Source organism: Somniosus microcephalus, chromosome 1 (assembly GCF_052327205.1).
Source record: "Somniosus microcephalus isolate GS21.2 chromosome 1, FLI_Smic_1.0, whole genome shotgun sequence".
NCBI lineage: Eukaryota > Metazoa > Chordata > Chondrichthyes > Squaliformes > Somniosidae > Somniosus > Somniosus microcephalus.
In genome coordinates, this window is record NC_140987.1 from 285,247,352 (window position 1) to 285,273,653 (window position 26,302).

At 45.3% G+C, this 26,302-nt stretch overlaps 1 protein-coding gene across 3 annotated transcripts in view; it reads right to left on the reverse strand.

Moving 5' to 3' along the window:
- The window catches only part of dnah6 (dynein, axonemal, heavy chain 6), a 1,317,984-nt gene that overhangs the window by 533,505 nt on the left and 758,177 nt on the right, over nucleotides 1–26,302 (reverse strand). For all 3 annotated transcript variants that reach the window (XM_085993638.1, XM_085993630.1, XM_085993647.1), the window contains 8 exons: nucleotides 25,408–25,563; nucleotides 24,293–24,454; nucleotides 23,926–24,063; nucleotides 23,012–23,179; nucleotides 14,775–14,923; nucleotides 3,565–3,672; nucleotides 1,931–2,486; nucleotides 1,169–1,291 (listed from right to left, as the gene is read on the reverse strand). In XM_085993638.1, coding sequence (XP_085849764.1) covers nucleotides 1,169–1,291; nucleotides 1,931–2,486; nucleotides 3,565–3,672; nucleotides 14,775–14,923; nucleotides 23,012–23,179; nucleotides 23,926–24,063; nucleotides 24,293–24,454; nucleotides 25,408–25,563 — 1,560 coding nt within the window. The remainder of the gene's footprint in view (nucleotides 1–1,168; nucleotides 1,292–1,930; nucleotides 2,487–3,564; nucleotides 3,673–14,774; nucleotides 14,924–23,011; nucleotides 23,180–23,925; nucleotides 24,064–24,292; nucleotides 24,455–25,407; nucleotides 25,564–26,302) is intronic.

Here is a 26,302-nt window from a genome sequence, read left to right on the forward strand (position 1 = left end):
GATAGGCTGGAGACACTAGGGTTGTTCTCCTTGGAGCAGAGAAGATTGAGAGGAGATTTGATAGAGGTGTTCAAAATCATGAGGGGCCTGGACAGAGTAGATAGAGGGAAACTGTTCCCATTGGCAGAAGGGTAGAGAACCAGAGGACACAGATTTAAGGTGATTGGCAAAAGAATCAAGGCGACGTAAGAAAAACTTTTTTACGTAGTGAGTGGTTAAGATCTGGAATGTGCTGTCTGAAAGGGTGGTTGGGGCAGATTCAATCACGGCTTTCAAAAGGGAGTTGGCTAAGTATCTGAAGGAAAGAAATTTGCAGGGCTACAGGGAAAGGGCGCAGAGTGGGACTAGCTGAAGTGCTCTTGTAGAGAGCCTGCAAGGGCTCGACAGGTCGAATGGCCTTCTTCCGTGCTGTAACCATTCTATAATTATGTGGCTTGGTTGCAAGCCACGGCAGCCAAGGCACTGCGCATGTGTGAACTGTACATACAAGGACTGTTTCTCCCGAGTCGCCAGCAGCAGAGCCCAGGAGACTAATCACCCATTCCAGTAGACTCCCGCCCAAAGCGGGAGTGTTGGAAATCCTAGCATCCATCCATGAGAAACAATTTCAATAAGGCATCCCCAATAACCATTTCCCCACCATAGTCAGCGCTGAAGAGAAGCAAACAGTATTTTCCCATATCTGAATTGTGGAATTGTGGAAATGAAGGACATAAATGCTGAAAATCTCAAAAGGCAGAAAAAGGATTTAAATGGAGATGTACCATATGACAGGATTTAGGGGAAAAAACAGAAAAGTCTGATGGGATTATATTCATCACAATATCTATCCAGTATTCAGTAAGTGAGTATGCAAGTGTTCTTTGCCTTCTTCCTCAGATTTAGAGGAGCTGACATGGTTCTGTACATCCAAATGACTTTTAAACAATCGACCGGATTCAGCTGATTATGGCCTGAACACAAAGGGGCCACCTATGACACTGGGAGATGACAGGAGTGAGTTAGAATTTGCATTCAACATAGCTGACATTGTCTGTGTATTGCAGGCAAAGCTGACACTAAAGACTGGGTAGGTTAAGTGAAAACATAATGTAGGAACTATTTATTTAAAGAAGGCCAATTTCATTCCGCTTCACTTAAACCACAATTTACAAATATTGTAGCTTACTCTATCTGCAATGCCAGCCATCCATGTTTGTACATATGGCATCCATTTGAGCTCATCTGCATCAATGTAAACCATTCCACACCTGCTAACAGTGGCAGGAGAGGCCACCTTCAGGTCTTGTACCTGGAAGGTAACAACAATATTTTGTCATAAATTAGCCATATGTTTATGCTACTGCTGTGTTATACAACAATCAGAATTAATTAATAACGGTGGGACTACAATTAAAGATTTGTGAATAATGTCAAATATTTACATGCTTGCTACAACAAATTAAGTGCATCATGTGGTACTATTTAAAGGATTGTAGAAAACATCACAGAGATGAAAATTACATTTTACTGACCATTTTGATAAAGCCACATGCAGACTGTAAAATAAACTATATTTTTAAATAAGATGAATGGGTTAATGTCTCCACTAAGCTAGCAAAGAGTAATGTCATATGTGTTTGACACTATGTCAGCATCGTGTTTGTTGATATAACCAACAGAAATTTCTGGGCTAGGATAATGAAAACAATGTTTCATTCAGTAGGGGTTCAATTTAAAAATGGAACTTTGAATAAATATTTTTCCAGAGTTTAAAATATAATCACCAGTTCACTCAATCACTGCTGATACTAATGCAAGAAACAATCTCATGGGCAATCTCAGTGTTAAAGCATTGCAGGTAAGAGACTTTGACGCTGAAATTCCACAACGGTCCCACTGGTGTCACAGTCTTAAGACATGCATTATTAATAGATTTAGAATCACCTACCTCAAAGACCATGTGAATATATGGTGTAAGTTTAATCCGTTCACTGTTTGCGAGACATAGCATCTTGTTGTCATCAAGTACTGTATTCATATTCTCAATCCACAGTGCATCAACGGGACCATCACTGATAATCCATTTGTGTTCTACACTTTCATCATTCACAGCTGCACGGACGCTAAGTGCCATTAGCCCATCGTTCCACTCCAGTGTCATGCTGTTTATTTCACCATACAGTTCACCCATTGTGACTGATTTGGGGTTTAGCACATACGTTTTCACAGGCTGATAGTTTGGGTCTGTCTCACCAGCACTGTGCAAAGTTCCAAGAGTGTCTGCCAGAATCTGGTAGACTGTCGTTTTGCCACTTCCAGTAGGCCCAACCAGCATAACACCATGCCGTACAATCATGGTTTCATACAACTGGATGACCTTTACAATCATAGTAGGGACAGGTTGCAGGCCACGGTTAACCATGACTTCAATAGTTGTTTTCTGGAATGAACCATAATCATGATCTGGAATAACAACTCCCGGAAATAAATCTGAAAGGATTCCACTGAAGGAAAAAAAGAAAAACGTCACCACAGTCCATAGTCAAACCATTCTGAAACAATGCATCATTCAATAAAATTTGGGGTAAAAATTGGGTAGCGCCCCCTTCCGTGCTGTAAATTTCTATGATTCTATGGGGTAAAAATTGGGTAGCGCACGCTACCTTCGCCCGGGCACTAATTTTAGCGCCCCGAAAAGTTTAGTGCCCCCACGGCTGATTTTTCCTGGTAGCACCCCGAGAGGGAGGAGGGACGCTACTGGAAGTGCCCCGTGCCCCTCTTGGGGCGCTGTGAGCCAATATTGCGGCGCTACATGCCGCAGCGCCACACGCTGCGGCACGTCGCGCCGCGGTACTGGAGGTCTTCCTCCCCTTATTAAAGGGGAGGGGCCTGGCGCAGCGCGTCCCGGCGCCTAGCTGGGCCGCCAGGGATCGGGAGTGCCGGCAAATGAGCCAGGCACTCAAGACGAGTGCCGGGCTCACGGAAAGCAGCCTGCACCCCACGGGGGGCTGCACGGGGGCCGGGGACAGCAACGGGGACAGGTGCTGGCAAGTGGCCAGCAACAAAAATGGCCGCCTGCCATCTCCCCTTTAACTAATGCCGCCCCGGCCGCAGGTAGGCCCCCGACCCCGGCAGCCATAGCATCTGGCGGTAAGTCGGGGGGTGCCACCCAAAGTTACTGCCAGGGCGCGAGTGGTGCGCTGCACACGGCGATGATGTCATCGCCGGCGGCGCAGCGCCGTGCCGCTCTGCGCTAATGGTTAGCGCCGCCGCTAACCTCCCGCTGAATTTCGCGGGAGGTGTTAGCGGTGCCACGCCCAGGCGCTAGTTGATTTTTGCCCTGTTAGCGCCCTCTTTGGGAGGCACAAATCAACTGAATTTAGCCCCCTTTATATCTTATTAATTAATGTACCTGTGCAGGCAATTTTACTGAAATCTTTTGAAGAATACATTGAAGAAGCAGGACTAAGTATTAAATGAAATAGGGGCAACATTCCAAATGGACGTTAACAGACTAGAAAGGATGGTACTGTATTGGATTACTTATTACGATACTTTTAAAATAAAGGACAAGCTATGTACCCGAAAAGCAGTGCATCATCTGACAGAAATTTTGGCAGGTTAGCATCTCTTAAGGCTCTAATCAACACAACATCTTCATCTAATTTCGGGTTCTCCCTCTTCAGTGACCTAAGCAGAAAAAATGTAGTGGAAACAGTAAATTGTCTTCAAAGCTATGATATGCAACTAATTGTATAGCAACAAAAATAATATTTTGTGCAAATCATCATTTTTTATTCTAATGAAATAGTCACATACCTACATTTATATACTACAGTGAAACCTACTTCAAGGAAACTATAATCTAGAGAATATCACATTTCAACATTAACACAATGAACACAATGATATCACTGACAGTGAGATTAAATTCAGGAAAAACATTCTTAAATGCTGCTCCATAACATTAAATTCTGCTAATGTGCATATTTTTACAGCATAACCTTTATCTATGGTTATTTGACATCCATTAGCACCGGTGACCACGACATTGCGTTTTAGCGCCCCAAGAGGGAAGTGGAGCGCTAAATCAAACGCTACACACTTCTCTTAGGGCGCTAATGTTGGAGCGCTACCTTCAGAGCTCTAATCAAGTTCAGGCGCTGTCAATTAGAAAGTCGGCAGACAGACTGGTGCCTTCCAGTTCTTAAAGGGAAGGTTTAATCACGCTGCACAGCCTCTCTCTGATCATTGCTGCTTGTGAACTGGGCCTGCAAGGAGCTGCAAGTCTTCACCTAAGAAGTAATGGCTGATCAGAGGCCCAGAGAGAAAGTTTGCCAGTTCAGTGACCACGCTTTGGAGGCTCTGGTCGCGGCCATGGAATGCCGATAGGCAGTGCTCTTCCCGGACACTGGCAGGAGGCCAATGTGGAGGGTGATCGCCCAGAAGTGTGGTCCACAGAACTCTCACCCAGTACCGGAAGAAATTCAACAACCTCACTCGGGTGGTCAGGGTGAGTACATGCTTCAAAAACCTCCAAATGCCACCATCTCAACCTCTGTATAAACCGCCACATCCCCAACACTCACCCACCAACTATGCCCACCTACTAAAAGTCACATCCACACCACAAGCATTAACAGCTATTCAACTATGGTAGGCACATCTGACAAACACACAGCCGCACACTCACTCACACGCTTTCCTTTTACTTGGAGGCCAAGCTTGCTCACAACAGGAGGGAGCAGCTACAAACGGGAGGAGGTGAGGCGGGCCTGCACCCCCTTACAGACCTGGAGGAGCAAGTGGGGCACATCATTGGGGCCCAGGTCGGGGGCGCTGTGGCCATCAGAGACATCGACCCCCTTGGGGGCAACAACGGTATGTTCATCACCTCTCCCTCTTCTCTCATACCACTTCCCCCTCACACCACAAGCCTTTCCCACTTTCCATCTAAGTATACTGTCTTCATTCCTTGCTCCTTTCCTGCTCCCCCCCCTCCCCTGACCTTAACTCCACTCTTGTACCTTTATGCTTTCAGATAATCAGCCACCAGCTGACCAGCCTGTCCCTCAGCCTCCCAGTGGCAGCGACGCAGGAGAGGAGGAGGAAAAACAAGCCAGTGCCTCACTGCCTGTGTCTTCCGAAGGCGGGAGGTCCGATAGTGGGCTGACGCGGTCGCTGGAGGGGAGCCTAGAGATGGGTCTGATGTGGATGAAGCTCCAGGAACCAGCAGGCTGCAGCAACACCATGGGGGAAGGGAAGCTCGGGGGCCATCTCCCCAGAGGGTGAGTTTGCACGTGAGTTCTGCTGCACAGGACTCAGATGAGGACGTCGATATGGAGGCGTTGACCAGACAGGCGATGGCCATGCACACTGAGCTCATGTGTACAACGGCAAGATTGCGCAAAAGCATGGATGCACTGGCAAGGAGTGTGGAGGAGTCTGCCTCCAACATTTCACTCAGCTCTGCTCACACCATCGAGCCCATCCTTGGCAGTTTGCAAAGGATGGTCGATTCACAGAGAGACCGTGGGGACCCAAACCTCATGCCTTGTGTTATGGGTGATGTGGCAGCAGCTATTGCAGCACAGGCCGAGGCAACCCAATGGCTTAGTGCTGCAATGGAGTCAGTGGTTGCTGGCATCCAGTCTCAGACTGCTCTCATGCAGTCTCAGATTGATGCCACACAAGCGCTGACTGCTGCCATCATAGCTGGGTTGCCCACTGTCCCCCGGGGATCACACGGTACCGCAGCAGGCCAGCAATCTGTGCTCGAACAGATTGCTCTGGATGCTGAGGTTCTGTCCCAGGGGAGTGGCAGTGTGTTGGTTGAACAGGAAGGTGCTGTCCTCTCTCAGGACGACAGCATTCCTGCTCCCACCACTACCACTCCGCCATAGCACTTGTCGCAGCCTGTAACTCAGCCATCCCAGACTGCTGTCGCCCATGCTGAGGTGGTGCAGTCTGCAGCCGGGCCTTCCAAGCCCAGAGCTGGTCCTGCAAGGCCATCTGCAGTCTCTGGCTCCTAGACTCAGCAGCCTTCCACCAGCATTGCTGCAGCCACTGGGGCCACATTACGGAGGAGCAGTAGGGTTGGGAGGGGGGAACTCAAAAGGGGAGGGAAATCATTAATGTTTATGAATAGTTGTGTTTCATAAGAGACAGTTGTGTTCGATAATAAATTGTTAATTTGACGTTGCACATTTTGCGATGTTTCTCATTTGACCGTTGCCTGGTGATAGGGGCTGCGAGCTAGCTGTAATGATGTGGTTGTGCTGCGCAAACGCCATGTGCTATATCATTCATTGGAAGCGCTGTCTAATGAGGTGGTCATGCACGGCCCTTACAGAAGCAAGATTAAGTGCCTCCCTCCTACATTGCTGTTGCTCCTCCTCCTCTTCATCCTCCCCCTCTCCCCCTTCTTTCTCCTGAGGTGGACCTCCAATCCCTGGTGGCAATGGCCGGGCCCTCAGAATGGCCAGGTTGTGCAGCATGCAGCACACAGCAATGAAAAGGGAGACTCGATCAGGGGAGTACTGCAGGGCTCCTCCAGAGCGGTCAAGGCAGCAGAACCATTGCTTTAGCACCCCGATAGTCTGTTCGATCAGGTTCCTGGTGGCATTATGGCTCTCATTGTATGCGTGCTGAGCAGGAGTGTTGGGGTTGCGGAGGGGTGTCATCAGCCAGGTGGCGAGTGGATAACCCTCGTCTCCAAGCAGCCAGCCGCGAGCTTCATGTGGTGGATGGAACAGTGCTGGGACACTGGTCTGTCGCAAGATGAATGCATCATGGCTGCTGCCAGGATAGCGGGCATGGACGGCAAGGATGAGCTGTCTGTAGTCGCACGCTAACTGAACGTTCAGAGAGTGGTAGCCTTTACGTGGGTGCAGTCAATGGCACCCTGAACCATGGGGAAGCCCGCTATCCTTGCAAAGCTACATGAGCATTCGTCCCGCTTCTCTCTGGTGATGGGGAATGAGATGTACTCCCTTCTCCTTCTGTAGAGAGCGTCTGTTACCTCCCGGATGCAGCAATGGATGGCGAACTGCAAAATGTTGGCAATATCCCCTGTTGAAGCCTGGAAGGAGCTTCTGGTGTAGAAACTGAGAGCAACTGTGACCTTAATTGCCACTGAGAGACACATCCTGGTCCTAAGCTGAGGCTGGAGGTCTGGCTGCAGGAGGTGGTAGAGCTCTGTGACCACCACCTTGCTGAAGCGGAGCCTTCCAAAACCCTGCTCCTCAGAGATGAATGTAGGAGAAGTGCTCCTGGAAAACCCTGGGAGGGTAAGGCCTCCTGTTGCGAGGTCTGTCGGTCCTCCTCCTACCTCTGGCCACATTTGGCAATCTCTGTCTCTGCCTCTGCTGCCTCCAATGTAGTTGCCGGAGGGGAAGGCGGGGTGCCAGTACAGCCCCCATAAATGAGAGAAAAGAGGACAAGAAATGTTCAGAGCAATACAAGTGAAGAAACTGTTAGAGCAGCAACAAAGCAAAACTGGAGAAAATGTGAATGCACCCAAAACACTATCTGACAAGCCAGTAATGAATCTGACCTCCCAATGAACCGGTAAGTGATCCCTTACAATAGCGCCCCGGGAGCGGCAATCCCAGGTATCAACGCCTGCTATTTCTGTCCTTCGGAGCGCCAGGCGGTGAGTCAGGGGAAGCGACTGAATTTTGCATCTGGAACGCAAACGGGGCGTTGCACACTCATTGATGTCAAGGTCTGAGCACTGCTAGAGGGCCAGGCGCTAAGTGTTAGCGCTGGTACCAAGTGCCAACTGAACTTCGCGGGCGGCAATGGAATCACTGCGCCCGGGCAATAAGCCCTTAGCGCCTCGCCCAGGCTCTAACAGGAAATGCTACGGTACCGAATTTCTAGCCCGTGTTTTTTAAATACGTTTTTAACTGGCACCTTTGAAATGTCAGCACGTTTTGAGCTTATTAATATCAAATATTATTATGTATCAAAAGACAAAGAAAAAACAGAAATATGCATTGTATTGATAATTACTGGTCTAATAGAGCCTCTTCTGTGTTACATTGTACATAATATTACATAGTATTTATAGCACAGAAACAGGCCATTCAACCTAACTGGTCCATGCCGGTCTTTATGCTCCACATGATCCTCCTTCCACCTTTCTTTTTCTAACCCCATCAAAATATCCTTCTATTCCTTTCTCCCTCATTTATTTATCTAGCTTCCCCTTAAATGAATCTATGCTATTCGCCTCAACTACTCTGTGTGGTAGCGAGTTCCACATTCTAACCACGCTCTGGGTAAAGAAGTTTCTCCTAAATTCCTTATTGAATTTATTAGTGACTATCTTATTTATATTTATGGCCCCTAGTTCTAGTCTCCTCCAAAAGTGGAAGCCTCTTCTCTATGCCTACCCTATCAAACCCTTTCATAACCTTTAAGACCTCGATCATGTTACCCTTATGTAAGAAGTCACACAACACCAGGTTATAGTCCAACAGCTTTATTTGAAATCACAAGCTTTCGGAGCGCTGCTCCTTCATCAGGTGAAGTGGAGAAATGCATAAAGGCACAGCTTATATAGTCAGAGAATCATGTCAGGTGTTTACAGGTAATGTTTCCAATTGCCATTTATCACACCTCGGCAGAGAGATAATCACAGCAGTCAAAGGTGTGAATGGTGTCCAAACAGGTCAGTCAGGAAAACATTACATCAAAGAACAATGAGGTGGGGTCACAAGGGGTCAAATATTGCAGATGCTGGGGTCTGTATGAAAAACAAAAAAAGACAAAAAACATTTTTTTTTGCTGGAAATCACAGCAGGTCCGGCCGCATCTGTGTTGAGAGAACAAGCCAATGTCGACTCGAGTCTGGATGACCCTGCGTCAGGTGGGGTTACATGTAGCGTGACATGAACCCAAGATCTCGGTTGAGGCCGTCCTCATGGGTGCGGAACTTGGCTATCAGTTTCTGTTCGACGATTTTGCGTTGTCGTGTGTCTCGAAGGCCGCCTTGGAGAATGCTTACCCGAAGATCGGAGGCTGAATGTTCTTGACTGCTGAAGTGTTCCCCGACTGGGAGGGAACACTCCTGCCTGGTGATTGTTGTGCGGTGTCCGTTCATCCGTTGTCGCAGTGTCTGCATGGTCTCGCCGATGTACCATGCTCCGGGGCATCCTTTCCTGCAACGTATGAGGTAGACAACGTTGGCCGAGTCACATGAGTATGTACCATGTACCTGGTGGGTGGTGTCCTCACGTGTGATGATGGTATCTGTGTTGATGATCTGGCATGTCTTGCAGAGGTTGCTGTGGCAGGGTTGTGTGGTGTCGTGGTCGCTGTTCTCCTGAAAGCTGGGTAATTTGCTGCGAACGATGGTCTGTTTGAGGTTAGGCGGCTGTTTGAAAGCGAGTAGTGAAGGCGTGGAGATGGCCTTAGCGAGGTGTTCGTCGTCATCAATGACATGTTGAAGGCTGCAAAGAACATGGCGTAGTTTCTCCGCTCCGGGGAAGTACTGGATGACAAAGGGTACTCTGTTGGTTGTGTCCCGTGTTTGTCTTCTGAGGAGGTCTATGCGATTTTTCGCTGTGGCCAGTCGGAACTGTCGATCGACGAGTCGAGCATCATATCCCGTTCTTACAATGGCGTCTTTCAGTGTCTGTAGGTGTCCATCGCGTTCCTCCTCGTCTGAGCAGATCCTGTGTATTCGCAGGGCTTGTCCATAGGGGATGGCTTCTTTAATGTGGTTGGGGTGGAAGCTGGAGAAGTGAAGCATCGTGAGGTTGTCCGTGGGCTTGCGGTAGAGTGAAGTGCTGAGGTGGACCGTGGACCCAACGGCGAAGAATCACTGAAAAGACTACACGATAACATCAACAAGTTCCATCCCACCATCAAACTCACCATGGACTACTCCTCAGAATCGGTTTCATTCCTGGACACACGAATCTCCATCAAAGATGGACACCTCAGCACTTCATTCTACCGCAAGCCCACGGACAACCTCACGATGCTTCACTTCTCCAGCTTCCACCCCAACCACGTTAAAGAAGCCATCCCCTATGGACAAGCCCTGCGAATACACAGGATCTGCTCAGACGAGGAGGGATGCGATGGACACCTACAGACACTGAAAGACGCCCTTGTAAGAACGGGATATGACGCTCGACTCGTCGATCGACAGTTCCGACGGGCCACAGCGAAAAATTGCATAGACCTCCTCAGAAGACAAACATGGGACACAACCAACAGAGTACCCTTTGTCATCCAGTACTTCCCCGGAGCGGAGAAACTACGCCATGTTCTTTGCAGCCTTCAACATGTCATTGATGACGACAAACACCTCGCTAAGGCCATCCCCACGCCTCCACTACTCGCTTTCAAACAGCCGCCTAACCTCAAACAGACCATCGTTCGCAGCAAATTACCCAGCTTTCAGGAGAACAGCGACCACGACACCACACAACCCTGCCACAGCAACCTCTGCAAGACATGCCAGATCATCAACACAGATACCATCATCACACGTGAGGACACCACCCACCAGTTACATGGTACATACTCATGTGACTCGGCCAACGTTGTCTACCTCATACGTTGCAGGAAAGGATGCCCCGGAGCATGGTACATCGGCGAGACCATGCAGACACTGCGACAACGGATACCGCGCAACAATCACCAGGCAGGAGTGTTCCCTCCCAGTCGGGGAACACTTCAGCAGTCAAGGACATTCAGCCTCCGATCTTCGGGTAAGCATTCTCCAAGGCGGCCTTTGAGACACACGACAACGCAAAATCGTCGAGCAGAAACTGATAGCCAAGTTCCGAACCCATGAGGACGGCCTCAACCGAGATCTTGGGTTCATGTCACGCTACATGTAACCCCACCTGACGCAGGGTCATCCAGACTCGAGTCGACATTGGCTTGTTCTCTCTACACAGATGCGGCCGGACCTGCTGTGATTTCCAGCAAAAAAAAATGTTTTTTGTCTGTTTTTTTGTTTTTCATACAGACCCCAGCATCTGCAATATTTGACCCCTTGTGACCCCACCTCATTGTTCTTTGATGTAATGTTTTCCTGACTGACCTGTTTGGACACCATTCACACCTTTGATTGCTGTGATTATCCCTCTGCCGAGGTGTGATAAATGGCAGTTGGAAACATTACCTATAAACATCTGACATGATTCTCTGACTATATAACCTGTGTCTTTATGCATTTCTCCACTTCACCTGACGAAGGAGCAGCGCTCCGAAAGCTTGTGATTTCAAATAAAGCTGTTGGACTATAACCTGGTGTTGTGTGACTTCTTACATTTGTCCACCTCAGTCCAACTCCAGCATCTCCACACCATGTTACCCTTAGTCACTGGAGTTTAGAAGATTGAGAGGGGATCTCATCGAAACCTATAAAATTCTGTCAGGTCTGGACTAGATGCAGAAAGGATGTTCCCGATGGTCGGGGAGTCCAGAATCAGGGGTCATAGTCTAAGGATAAGGGGTAAGCCATTTAGGACTGAAATGAGGAGGAATTTCTTCACCCAGAGAGTGGTGAAACTGTGGAATTCTCTACCACAGAGGGTGGTGGAGGCCAGTTCATTAAATATATTCAAGAAAGAGTTGGATATATTTCTTGAGGCTAAAGGGATCAAGGGATATGGGGAGAAGGCAGGGACAGGGTACTGAATTTGGATGATCAGCCATGATCTCATTGAATGGCGGAGCAGGCTCGAAGGGCCAAATGGCCTACTCCTGCTCCTATCTTCTATGTTTCTATGTTTCTCTTTTCTAGTGAAAAGATCCCCAGACTGTTCTTTTTATAATATGGAGACCAGAACCGTTCACAATACTCCAAATGTGGTCAAACCAAGGTTCGATACAAGTTTTTCAATTCTATCCCTCTTGAAATGAACCCCAGTGCTTTGTTTGCTTTTATGGCCTTATTAAAATGCGTTGCTAATTTTACTGATTTGTGAATCTGTACCTCCAGATCCCTCTGTTCTTCTACCCCATTTAGATACTTATTTTCCAAGGAGTATGTGGCCTCCTTATTCTTCCTACCAAAATGTACTACCTTATACTTATCTATATTGAAGTAGTCCTCCACTGTATTAACTAAATCCCCATTCCCACCCCCCCAATTTGGTGTCAGCCGCAAATTTTGAAATTGTACTTCTGATTCCCAAGTCTAAATCGTTTAGGTAAACTGAGGTCCCAGCAACGATTCTTGTGGAACACCACTTCCCAGCTTTTGCCAGTCTGAGTAATCTTTAACCCCAACTCTCTCTGTTCTGTTTTGTAAGTCAGCTTGCTATCCACTCTGCTTCATGTCCCATGACTCCACATGTTCCGACCTTAGTCATGAGTTTACTATGCGGTACCTTATCAAAGGTCTTTTGAAAATCCAAATATATTACGCCTACTGCATTAGCTTTGTGAAGGAATAGCCATGACTCAGAGAAATACACGATACTATGAACAGATTTCTAATATTATTAATAAAAGACATACTGGGTTTAAAAGACACAAGTCTCAGCAGACAGGCAGTAAACAGAATACAGGCTTCTGAGATAAGATCAGTTGATAACAAAGTTGCAAACAAGCTTTGAAATGGGAATTAGTTAAATATTCTAAAACAATGAAAGATTGAAGCAAACCATTGGTGGTTCCGAAAGGTCTATGGTTTGCAACGAACACAATGAGAGACACAGTTTAAAGTGTGAAAAACTATCACGATAAAACAGAAATACAAACATTAAAAGAGGCATGTGCCTTTGAAACATGACATCAAGAAAAGAAACATCTGCTGGACAAATAGTTTTATGTTAAACTTGGATGACAGGAAACACGATTAAATATGCAACCAATTGAGATAGCTAGAAAACAAGTAAACACACAGTTAAAGTGGTTTTGATTTACATATAGTAAAAACCATACCAACAAGACTTTGAAGATATAACTTCAATAGATGACACCAAGCAATTGCATTGTGTTTGTATTAAACTTGAAGCAGAATGGAGTCAAAATGTCTGCTAAAAAGCAGTTAAGCCAATATTAAGAAATGAATGAAGAATCTTCGGTAAGAATTACATCAAACAAAAACCATAGCTGTCATTCTTTTTATGATGGTTTTTGGAAAACCTAAAAGTAGAGAAATAATTATGCATGCAATAGTTGAATTGATAGTAATATAGAAAGCATTCAAAGGAAGCATTCAAACAGACGTATCGATAAAGACAATTAGCTGACATCAGCAGAGACCATCAAAGAAACCAATGCCAAAAGGGTATAAAAATAAGACTTTTTTAACAGAACATCAGAACACGCTGAACGGGCAGGGCATTTCTCAACCTTCCAGAGACATCTCTAAGTTTTTAACTATGAGTCTCGGGTAAATCAAAGTGATTGATTTTTGGTGGAGGTTCTGGATTTAGAAATAAGAAATAAGAAATGTAACGATGTTCTGGATTTAGAAATAAGAAATAAGAAATGTTCCGGATTTAGAAATAAGAAATAAGAAATGTTCTGGATTTAGAAATAAGAGATGTTCTGGATTTAGAAATAAGAAATAAGAAATAAGAAATGTTCTGGATTTAGAAATAAGAAATGTAAGCTAATTGTACTTTGAATTGTTAATGTTGCGACTGATTCAACAGATGTTAACTGAATGCCGGCTCTTAAATAAAACTATATATTTCTAGAATTGTCTCAAAGAGTGAATCTGTATAGGCTCACGAACCCACAAATTCTGTACACTCTTTTGTAAGGAGTTGCAGAAATCTGGGGGATATTCCGGACCCTCATAATATCCCGAAGGTTACAGTCTAGTTCAACTTATTAAAACTACTATCCGGAGGACGGTAACATCTTTAGTCGTTCCTTTCCTTTAGGGAGCGATAGCCTAAACCTTTAGACCCATTTAAGCGTCTTATGGAATTCGGCTATCTCTAACTTAAGTTGAGAGTGAACGTCTGGGGAATACGCCCGATCTGGAATAGCCCAAGAGGGCTAGGACTGTAATTAACCCTTCACCTTGTCTAACCTTTCTGTTACTTCTTCAAATAATTCAATGAGGTTGGTCAGCATGGCCTTCCCTTTTGAAATTGGTGCTCACTACTTTTTATTATATTTTCAGTTTCTAGATGTTTTTCACAGAAATCACACAGAAATCACAGAAACCCCACAGTGCAGATAGAGGCCATTTCGGCCCATCGAGCCTGCACCGACACATATCCCACCCGATTCCTGTAACCCCTACACCAACACATATCCCACCCTAGCCTCGTAACCCCACATATTTAATCCCCCTAACACTAAGGGTCAATTTATCATAGCCAATCAACCTAACCCGCACATTTTTGGACTGTGGGAGGAAACCGGAGCACCCGGAGGAAACCCACGCAAACACGGGGAGAATGTGCAAACTCCACACAGACAGTCACCCGAGGCCGGATTCGAACCCGGGTCCCTGGTGCTGTGAGGCAACAGTGCTAACCACTATGCCACCGTGCATTACAACTTTGGGTAAGGATTCCATTATCTTTTCTACCACCGGCATAACGCTAATAGTCCTCTGGCACTATTCCCTATTCTAATGAATTTTATATATATGTAATAGTACCTCTACTATCTCTTCCCTAACTTATTTTAATCATCTGTTTATCATCAAGACTAATATTATAGCATTGACTTAATTCAGTGAACTTGTCAGGACCCAAATTCTGCTTCATTCTGAAAGGCCATCGGTCTATTATTCTGCAGTTTTTTTAAAAAGAAAAGTCAAAGTTAAACATTTGAATTTGTTTGCTTACCCAGCCATGACAAGCACAGACTTGACTGCTCTCATACCAAAGTCATAGTGATCCTGCTGCGACAGCTGCTCACTACACAATTTGTACATCTGGGTCATCTTTCTGGCCAAAACCTTACTAGATTCGAAACCCTCCGAATACAAAATGACCTATAATATACAAAAACAAATAAATAACTGGATCTGTACTAGGGCTATTAACTATATTGATCAATGATTTCCTTGAAAGAACAGAGAGTCACATATCCAAGATTGCAGATGACACCAAGTTAGTGTAGATGGGAGCAGCAAGTTGCAAAGGGACATTGACAGATTAAGTGAGTGGGCAAAACTGTGGCAGATGGCATTCAATGCGGGAAAGTGTGAGGTCATACATTTTGGATCTAAGAAAGATAAAACACCGTATTTAAAAAAAAATTCATTTATGGGATGTGGGCGTCACCAGCAAGGCCAGCATTTATTGCCCATCCTGAATTGCCCCCGAGATGGTGGTGGTGAGCCGCCTTCTTGAACCGCTGCAGTCCGTGTGGTGAAGGTACTCCCACAGTGCTGTTAGGTAGGCAGTTCCAGGATTTTGACCCAACGATGATGAAGGATCGGCGATATACTTCTAAGTCAGGATGGTGGGGAACTTGGAGGTGGTGGTGTTCCCATGTGCCTGCTGCCCTTGTCCTTGTAGGTGGAAGAAGTCGCTGGTTTGGGAAGTGCTGCCGAAGAAGTCTTGGCGAGTTGCTGCAGTGCATCTTGTAGATGGTACACACTGCAGCCACGGTACTCCGGTGGTGGATGGAGTGAATGTTTAAGGTGGTGGATGGGGTGCCAATCAAGCGGGCTGCTTTGTCCTGGATGGTGTCGAGCTTCATGAGTGTTGTTGGAGCTGTACTCATCCAGGCAAGTGGAGAGTATTCCATCACACTCCTTACTTGTGCCTTGTAGATGGTGGCAAGGCTTTGGGGAGTCAGGAGGTGAGACCCTCGCCGCAGAATACCTAGCATCTGACCTGCTCTTGTTGCCACAGTATTTACGTGGCTGGTCCAATTAAGTTTCTGGTCAATGATGGTGGGGGATTCGGCGATGGTAATGCTGTTGAATGTCAAGGGGCGGTGGTTAGACTCTCGCTTGTTGGAGATAGTCATTGCCTGCACTTCTGTAGCGCGAATGTCACCTGCCACTTATCAGCCCAAGCCTGAACGTTGTCCAGGTCTTGTTGCATGCGGGCATGGACTGCTTCATTATCTGAGGGGTTCTAAATGGCGCTGAACACTGTGCAGTCATCAGCGAACATCCTAATTTCTGACCTTATGTTGGAGGGAAGGTCATTGATGAATCAGCTGAAGATGGTTGGGTCTAGGACACTGCCCTGAGGAACTGCTGCAGCGATGTCCTGGGGCTGTGATGATTGACCTTCAACCACCTTCCTTTGTGCTAGGTATGACTCCAGCCAGTGGAGCGTTTTCCCCGATTCCCATTGACTTAAGTTTTACTAGGGCTCCTTGATGCCACACTTGGTCAAATGCTGCCTTGATGTCAAGGGCAGTCACTCTCACCTCACCTCTGGAATTCAGCTCCTTTGTCCATGTTAGGACCAAGGCTGTAATGAGGTCTTGGCAGAACCCAAACTGGGCATCAGTGAGCACGTTATTAGTGAGTAAGTGCCGCTTGATAGCACTGTTGATGACACCTTCCAACACTTTGCTGATGATTGAGAGTAGACTGATGGGGCAGTAATTGGCCGGGTTGGATTTGTCCTGCTTTTTGTGGACAGGACATACCTGGGCAGCTTTCCACATTGTCGGATAGATGCCAGTGTTGTAGCTATACTGGAACAGCTTGGCTAGAGGTGCAGCTAGTTCTGGAGTACAAGTCTTCAGCACGATAGCCGGGATGTTGTCAGGGCCCATAGCCTTTGCTTATCCAGTACGCTCAGCCATTTCTTGATGTCACGTGGAGTGAATCGAATTGGCTGAAGACTGGCTTCTGTGATGGTGGGGACCTCAGGAGTAGGCCGATATGGATCATCCACTCGGCACTTCCGGCTGAAGATGGTTACAAACGCTTCAGCCTTGTCTTTTGCACTCACGTGCTGGGCTCCACCATCATTGAGGATGGGGATATTCATGGAGCCTCCTCTTCCAGTTAGTTGTTTAATAATCCACCACCATTCACCATTTTCTAAATGGTGAGAAGCTAGGAATTGTAGAGGAGCGGAGAGAATTAGAAGTCCATGTACAGAAATCACTAAAAACTAGTGGACAGGTACAAAAAATTATAAAGGCTAATGGAATGTTGACCTTTATCTCAAAAGGGACTGGAGTACAGAGGATTGGAAATTATAATACAGTTGTATAAAGCGCTGGTTAGACCGCATTTGGAGTACTGCGTTCACTTCTGGGCATTGAACCTCAGGAAGGATATATTGGCCTTGGAATGGGTGCAGCGCAGTCACCAGGATGCTAGTGGGGCTAAAAGGGTTAAATTATGAGAACAGGTTGTATAGACTACGTTTCTATTCCCTTGAGTATAGAAGATTAAGGGGTGATCTAATTGAGGTGTTTAAGATGAGTAAAGGAGTTGATGGGGTAGATCGAGAGAAACTGTTTCCTCTGGTGGGAGAGTCCAGAGCAACCTTAAAATTAGAGCTAGGCTGTTCAGGGGTGATGTCAGGAAGCACTTCTTCACACAAGGGATGGTGTAAATCTAGAACTCTCTCCCTCAAAAAGCTGTTGATCCTGGGTAAATTGAAAATGTCAAAACGTTTATGTTAAGCAAGGATATTAAGGGAAATGGAATCAAGGCGGGTCGATGGAGTTAAGATACAGATCCACCATTATCTAATTGAATGGCGGAACAGGCTCAATGGGCTGAATGGCCTACTCCTGTTCCTTTTTCCAAGGAATGCATAAACAATAGCGCATATCAGCATACTAAATTATTTACTAAATTACTTCATATCAACAATTTTGACCAGCTGAGAAATGAATAGTTATATATTTCAGGCTCTTTTTATAACAGGATTGGTGAACAGTACACATTACTGAAATGTTGTTTAACATTCAAGCGAATGCCGAGGCACTTGGCACCAGTGGGGAAAAAAGTGGACTTGTCATTACATGCATTCACAGTACAGGTTTTCCTGGTTAATTATATTATAATATAGTGACCACGGACTCATGAAACCCTAACTTCATTCAGCTGGTCCTATCAAGAGCCATACCATCAGTCAGAAGCTCTGAGGTGGGTTCAATCTTTGGTCTCTGCTGAATTAGTTGAGCCCAACTAGAGCAGCATTGGAGACTACAGATAGCCTCAACAGCCCTGAACTAGGGAAGAAGATTTTTGAGAGTGCCTGCTCCTGATAACTATCCTGGAACCTCTGTTATAAGGGCATTGGGTGAGCACAACAATGTGCTCAGCTGTAATGCTTCTTGCAGTGGAATAGCTTATAGATACTTGCTGTCAAGGTTCACATATGCATAATAGTCACAGGGGTGAGGTAACAAAGGGCAAATGAAAAGCAACCAGCATCTTTGGAACCATATCCAGCAAAGTGACACTTGGGCAAAATTTCCATGGGGGTTCTTCCAATGTCCCTCCGTAACTTTGGCAGTTTGTGCTGTTTCTCTTGGCTTTCCGCTGATTTTCCACAGTTATAGTTGGGCGAGCTGCCTGTGGAGAAGAAACCTGCTGGCCTCACACAAACAGCTATACAAGGTATTGGTAGGTATGCCAAAGAGTTTCACCACTACAGCTGAGGGTGTGGAGGAGTCCACCTCCAGACTCCGTGGCGTCATCTCGCATGGCATCACCACTCTGCAGTCTACCCTGGATAGTGTGGTCATTTCCAAGGATGCTGCAGCTGGGGCCTCACAGTAGGAGTCCATGCTCACATGCTTTGCAGCTTTGGTGGCAGCTCTAATGGCTGCAATACAGGCTCTGGGTTCCACAATGGAAAGATCGGTGGATCAAATGGATATGGGGTTTGAAAAAGTGCTTCCTGATTCCACTCCTGAATGGCCTTGCTCTAATTTTAAGATTATGTCTCCTTGTTCTGGACTCCCCCACCAAAGGAAATAGTTTCTCTGTATCTACCCTAGCAAATCCTTTTAACATTTTAAACATCTCCATCATTTCAATCTCCTATACTAAAGGGAATACGACCCAAGTTTTTGCAGCCTGTCTTCATAATTTAACCCCCTAAGCATCACTCTGGTGATTCTGTGCTACACCCCTTCCAAGGCCAATATATCCTTCCTGAGTTGTGGTGCCCAAGATTTAACACAGTACTCCAGATGGGGTCTGACCAAGGCTCAGTACAACCGAAGCATAACTTCCTCCCCCTTTGTATTCCAGCCCCCTGAGATAAAGGGCAACATTCCATTAGCCTTTGTGATTACTTTCTGTATCGGTCTACTTCCTATTAATGATTTGTGTACTTGGTCTTTGCTATACTATAGTCCCTAGTTTCTATTTTAAAAATACTCCAATGGATCATTCTTGGGCCCAAAGTGGATAACCTCTTACTTGCCCACGTTGAACTCCATTTGCCATAATTTTGCCAACTCACTTAATCTGTTGAAGGGTGGGTACTCTGATTGGTGGATATGACAAATATGCAGCAGACCACGATGATGCATGACACTATCTGTGGCATATCGCAAGGAGCCCCCCAAGTGGTACAGACACCTAAAACTCTGCTTGATCATTCCTATTGGGTGCACTATAAGAATCCTGGTTGTGTCCTGGCTTCGATTGTATCTGTGCTGCTTGGGCATGGTAGATTTTGCAGGTTGTCACCAGCCACGTTTTCAGTGGGTATCCCTTGTCCCCCAGTAAACATCATGTCACATTTCTCACAGGGTTAAATAGCAAGAGGATGGTAGAATGCCTGAGTATAAAGCACTGTGTCAGCTACCTGAGTACAGACCTGCATAATGTTGTTCCTGTGATCAGCCACTAGCTGAACATTGATAGAGTGGTTTCCATTTCTATTGATGAATGCTGGCTCGAATTCTGGAGCTCTGATCATTATCTGCGTACAATCATGCCCCGCAAGAGAAGCTAGTCACTGCTGCAAAGCCATGAATTCTCTCCTATTGATTGCTGAGGTCAGTGGGCAAGGTGATGTCCTGCTTGGCCCTGGAAAAGAGTGTGTCAGCCACCTGCTTAATGTAGCTGTGAACTGCAGAATGGGGAATGTGCCTGATGTTCCCACAAGCAGGCTGAAAGGATCTGGTGGTGTAAAAATTCATCCACTTGGACATGGTACGGCCTGCCCCCCTGGTCCAGCAGGCAGCTGGTCCCGTTGCAGGGGGTTGCAGAGGGCTGCGAAGACCTGTCTGGAGAAACCAGGCGGAAGGGGGGTAAAAAACCCAGGTTACTTACCCGCTGGAAAGCTGCCAGGATCCATCATCTGCAATTTTAACCTGCTTTCCTGAGCAGATGGCAAGGTCACCCACCAAAAGCCAGCTGGGTCATTCTGTATATATGCATGTTAGGTCCTGATGGCATGTGTCAGGCCTAGACAGCAAACAGCCAGTGGTAGGGTGAAGGGTGGAGGGATGCATAAGAGACCAGAATTGGAGGAAAGGAGAGTTTTGGCTGGTGTTTTAGGACTGCAAAAGGTTGCAGAGATAGGGAGGGGCAAAGATTTAAACACAAGGATGAGAATTTTAAATTGGAGGTGTTTGGAGACCAGGAGCTAATGTAGCTCAGCAAGGACAGTATTAGGTTCATTAGCAGGAAAGGTTGTATTAAAGAATCCATTTTATATCGAGGACTCCATTTTGTGGTTAAACGACAGTTGCTCCAGAGACTGTTGAAACACACAGTATCTGGTGAATGTTGACAAACAGCTTAGATATCTAACGCCCATTGCAAAGTTGGTATCGGCTAACATCATAACGCTTTCTGATTCTTAGTGTAGTTATGACCTTCTGGTAGATAAATCAATCTGTTTGAGAACTATATATTGAACTTGTCTGTATCATAGAACCATAGATTCTTACAGCGCAGAAGAAGGCTATTCGGATATTCATGCCTCTGCTAGCTTTTTGAAAGAGTTATCCAATTGAGGGATTGAGGGTACCTTTTGAGGAATGGTGATAACAACAGTTTTAAATGGGGGAAGCACAGTAAACCATTTACAATTTCAACTGGCATGGGGCCCAGCAAGGGAAGTTGGGTGGTCAACAGTTTACTGAGAATGGGTTCAAAGATGCAGGAGGTGGGTCTCATGGATAAGAGGAGCTCAGAGATGGCATGGGGGAGGCAGGAGAGAAACTAGAGAAAGATGAGGGATCAAGGCAAGGGCAGGGGAAAGCCTGGGGGGTGGGGGGATGAAGGTTTGGTTTGGTGGGCAAGGGATGGGGCGGGGTGGGGGGGGGGGGAGCAGAAGAGGCAGCTGTTCATAATTAGAATGTTTACCTCTTTGAACTGTCAATACAAGTGATAATCAGGTGATGAATAGATCATTTTTCTTTGAAAAAGGAATTTAAATTACAAACATTCTGGTCTAGAAATTGGATTATGTTGCCCCCATTTTACAGGTGTAAAATGAACACCTCAGTGTCCAATATGGCAGGTGACATGCGGCGCTCATTCTGCACCAGAAATATGTATCTGCCATATTGGTCAAGGCTCCTCCTTAGGCGTCCAGGGTGCACAACTGAATCAGGCGTTAAGCCCTTTGCATATGCCGTGCACACTGAGGTCAGTTTCTTGAGGTGCTTAAAGTGACCGCTGGAGGCTGCCAATAGAAAGGCAAGTTTGAATTTTTTTTACTTACCTTATTGTGGAGCCGAGCGGAGCAGGAGTGCTCCCAGCTCCACGCTAAATCCGCAGGCCACTTCCAGACAACGCTCCCCCCGCTGTCCAAATTGTCTACCCGCCCCTCACAATCTGCTTATGACGCCATTGCCTCCCTGGGGCCATAGCTGGTGCCTGCAGCTTGCCAGAAAATGAGGCCGGCAGAACAATTTCCCGTGGTCCTGCCTTCGGCTGCACCATGATTGTGCCCCAATTCAGCCATGATCCAGTTTATAGGTCTCCATTTCAGCTTAATGCATTTCTAAAGTTTATTGAACACAAAACAAAAGCTATGAAAAATATGTAATCTATTTCCTCTCTCTGTCGCACACATTGGCCAGAATTTTGCCGGCGCTCAGGGGGCGGGTTTGGAGGCGGGATATCCGCCAAAAATTGCAAAGATTGACAGCGGGTCAGAAACCCGCTGTCAACCTGCCTCTAAGCAATCTTCCCATGTGTCGGGTCCCCGATTTGCACTTGGACCCGACACCTAGTGGCGGTAAGAGGATTATAGCCACTTAACTGCCTGTTAAAGGTTGTTAACAGGCAGTTAACAGGCTCGTTTGCAATTTTGACACTTCTACTTCGGGCTTCCCGACATCCAGACACCACGCCAGCTAAGTGTGGCATGCTGTGAGTTTGCTGAAATGTTTCTGCATTGATGACAGCTGCAGAAGTGGTGTGAAGGATCCAATGGTGCACTGGTGAGTTTCAGAGGTAAGAAAATGTTTGGAAATTCATTTTTAATGCATTTAGACTTTTCTGTAGGTAAAAAGTTTTGAATTGTATGTGTAGTCCCACCTCTTTGGGAGAACCTCTCTCACAAGTGACAGATCGCTTCTGTAACCTCACCTGCAACTGCCATCTGTTCTAGCCTAAGGAGGGAGTCACCGGAAAGCCTGGGTGCAAGAACTCACCTGTGAACAGTCATTGTCAGTGTTTGCCGCACCTCAATGCTGTCAAACACTGAGAAATGAGCAGTCAAAGAAAAATTATGCGTGGTCCCTTTAAGAAAACCGGCAGATGATGCGTCATCAAATGACATCATCTGACCGGTTTCTTCTTAATTGGCCAGCAAGCTCACAGGGTGGGCGTAACAAGGCCAATCGACGTAAAATCACGTCCGTGGGCTGGAAGAAGTTGGGGGTGGGACTGGAACCCAGAAACCAGCTGGCCCGCTCCCAAGCTGCATCGATCGATAAAATCACGGCCATTGTCTCGCTTGCTAAAAGCACTTTACCTGCATAAAGTTTTTGAAATTCAGCCTCTAGCTTGTCTTCAAATAAATTTGAAAAACAATTGAGCAGAAATTACTTGAAGTTCAAAGAAAAATGTTCCATCAGTCCAGCTGATTTACTGTTGCTATTATTTCAACGACATAGGACAACATAAAAGGAAAAGGCATAAACAAAAGCATGTGAACAGTTTAATTACCTCAGCAATAAGGGCATAGTTCGGAACCATCATTGCAATAGGTCTAAAAAGGGCCTTTAAGTTATCTGGTAGTTCTGTTCTTCCAGCATAACCAGGGTTCATAGTAATGAATGCTGCGCAAGACATGACCAACTTGATTTCTCTACCTTCAAACATGAAACGGGAGAGCTACAGGAAAAGAAATAAAAAAATTATAACACATTTATTTTACTTCCAATTTTCTCTTCTGATTTTATTCACTTATCTGTCCTTTCTTGAAGGTGGCAACTTATGGTTGGTTGCACAAGTATCAAAAGCCTCAAAACTAATGTAGTCATTCTTCATCTCTGAACCTCGGCAAAAGATGTTAGCAGGCTATTTAAACATGGAGTGCATCACAATCAAGGTCAATTATTTCCTCAGCCAACATTCACACATCGAACACTTACATCGAATTACACAGCATTTACAGCACAGAAACAGGCCATTCACACCTTATTTCATCTCATCCATGGCTCTGCTACAGTGGACATGGAACCCAGTTTACAGCATATTTACACAAGAGTTGATACCAAGACATATGAACCATTGATTATCAGATGCATGTAATCTGACAGATTTTACATCTGTTTATTGTACATTTACAGAAACAGGCACACAGTTATATATGACCTTTTAATATCATTCACTTGCTAAACACTATGGGGGTGAATTTCTGTGGGGTTCTTCCACTCATCCACCGTAACTTCAGCGGAAGAGCAGCAGAAAATGGGGTAAATGTTGCTTACACAGCTTCTCCAAAGTTCCCACTTCTCTTCCGCCAAAATGACAGCCATTGATCAGGAGAACCCCCATGTAAATTCACCCCCATGTTATTAGGCAAAATTGTGATCTGATAATTATTAAGCTTGACTGGTATCAGAATGATGTGCTACCTTTGCTGCTTTAGCATTTCTGATAGTGATGAGTTGCTGTGCAATGACAGAAAGTACTTCAATATCAATCCGGTTAAATTCATCAAAACAGCACCAGGCTCCTGACTGAGCTAAACCACTGAAGAAACGCCCCATCATCTGGAGAAGAACATAAACGTAGTTATTGTGCATTAACAATATAAACTTACTGCATAGCATGATGGCTGTTCACCAAACAATTAATAACTTTGCTAATGGAAAGCTTATGTCTTGTTCCTTGTTAAATCTAATATAATCCCCACCCTTTTCTGAATGCATAATGATATATGTTTAAAAGATTGGGGTATTCTGTCTTAATATTCAATAAAATTCCTGATCATTAACTCACCTTATAATCTAAGCCTTCAGAGCAATTAAAGACCACACATTGGATGGCCAGAGCCTTAGCAAGGTCTTTGGTAGTTTCTGTTTTCCCAGTACCAGCAGGGCCAGCTGGAGCTCCTCCTAGATCAAGCTGTAGTGCTCCCATGAGGCAGAGGTAACAACGGTCCTAGGATACCGAAGACAGCTTAATCAGCTACATTTCTGAACATATTGCATACACTGCACAAAAAGATTAATACAGAATGAATACATTTTGCATTAACAAAATAGGCTGGATAGTCATCCTGTTGGACAGCATGCTTTCTTACCTGCAGTACAGACAAACAATTCTTCTTTTACAAAGTTTTGTAATTTTTCCCTGCTGGCAGTAATTCTCTTGTTCAAATATGCAAATAACTTTAGGTTATTTTTCTCAGTCAACATTGGCAGAGTGGAGAAAGTAGAAAGTCTGCCCAATCACTGTAGGCAATTTCAGACTTTAATTAAGTAAACTGTTGACCCACTGAATGAAATCACAACACAGAGAGCTGGAGTCTTGCCTTGCTATGCATAGGCCATCGGACTTTCCTGATGGAAGAGACTTTGTACATTTTTACATTTTGAGGTCAGAATAAGATAGATCTTTCACAAACTCCACAGAAAAGGTCATATTAAGTGATGGAGCCAATGCCCTCCCTCAAGCTTCAACATACCTCCTTACCACCAGCACCAGAGGGGGAGTTTGAAAACGAGATGGTACCTTTACCACTGATACCAGCTGAATTTCCACACTGTTCCCACAACTGCCAGCAAAAATATCTAGACATTAAACCATTAGTGCTCTTTCTATCATTTGCTCCCTGATGTAAGAAAACTACTAGGCACTTGGTCTGAGTATTAAACAAGGCTTTAATCAACTGTTTTTCAACATGGAGATCTAGTTGTGTCCTTCACTAGTTCCTGTTAAAGAATGTCCTGAGCAAGCTGGGCCCATGCTCGAGTATTTATACTCTCCCTGGACAGCGCCACCAGCAGGCCGTCCAGTATCATTTCATAAGTCATTTCCACATGAATGACAAGAGTCATGTCATTCCCCATTTTAAATTTCAGGTAACTCTCATCTTAGCTGAATATACTTACAGTAAGTGGTGTAATGACCAGCCGAGGGGATGCTCCCAGGTACTCATAGCCATATGTGTAATTAGATAAGGCCATCATAGCCACACAGTTATCTGAGTCAAGATCCCAGTAATAGCGCAGCTGTCTCTGCCACTCAAAATTATTTACTGTATCCACCTACACAAGTGCGAAACACTGAATGTCACCAACAGAAAAAATATCAACTTAAACAAGTTCCTTTCACATTGTTAAATGCCTTGGTGTCCCATTTTCAAATGATATTAAATATAAAACCAAAATATGGAAAGGGGGGCAGATTTTAATTGCCACCTGGTTACCAGCGGCAAAATGAGCCCATGGCAATTTTAATCACTGGGCCTTAGTAACATGCCGCCCATTATTTAACGCCGACAGTGCAGACTTTGGCAGGTGAGTGTGCATATCGAGAATGAATAGACTAAATTGCTTTTCCTCACCCTTTTACCTATTACATTTCTTATTATAGTTTCCTTCTTATCATATACCTCTTTTTTTTTAAACCTAATTTTGCTTTAATCTCTCCACTTCTCCATGAAACTTCCAGCCTTTTAATTCCATCCCCTTTCATCTTAGTTGGAATGTGTTTATTCTGCACCTTTAGTATCTTGCATTTCTCCATCTCCCACTGCCAGTTCACGGTTTGATCTGGCACTTTTTCCCACCAATTAAATTGGCTTAAGTGCTTCATCATCCCACTCAAAATGGTGAATATTCAGTCCAACACCTTTATCTTGGACTGCTTTTTTTCTTTATTTTCAATGTAACGGATTTGGTTATGGTCACTATTTGTCAAATGTTTTTCTAGCTTCAGGGCACTTACTTGCCCTGCTTCATTATTCAGAAGCAAAAATAGCAATTCACCTTTTCCTATTGGACA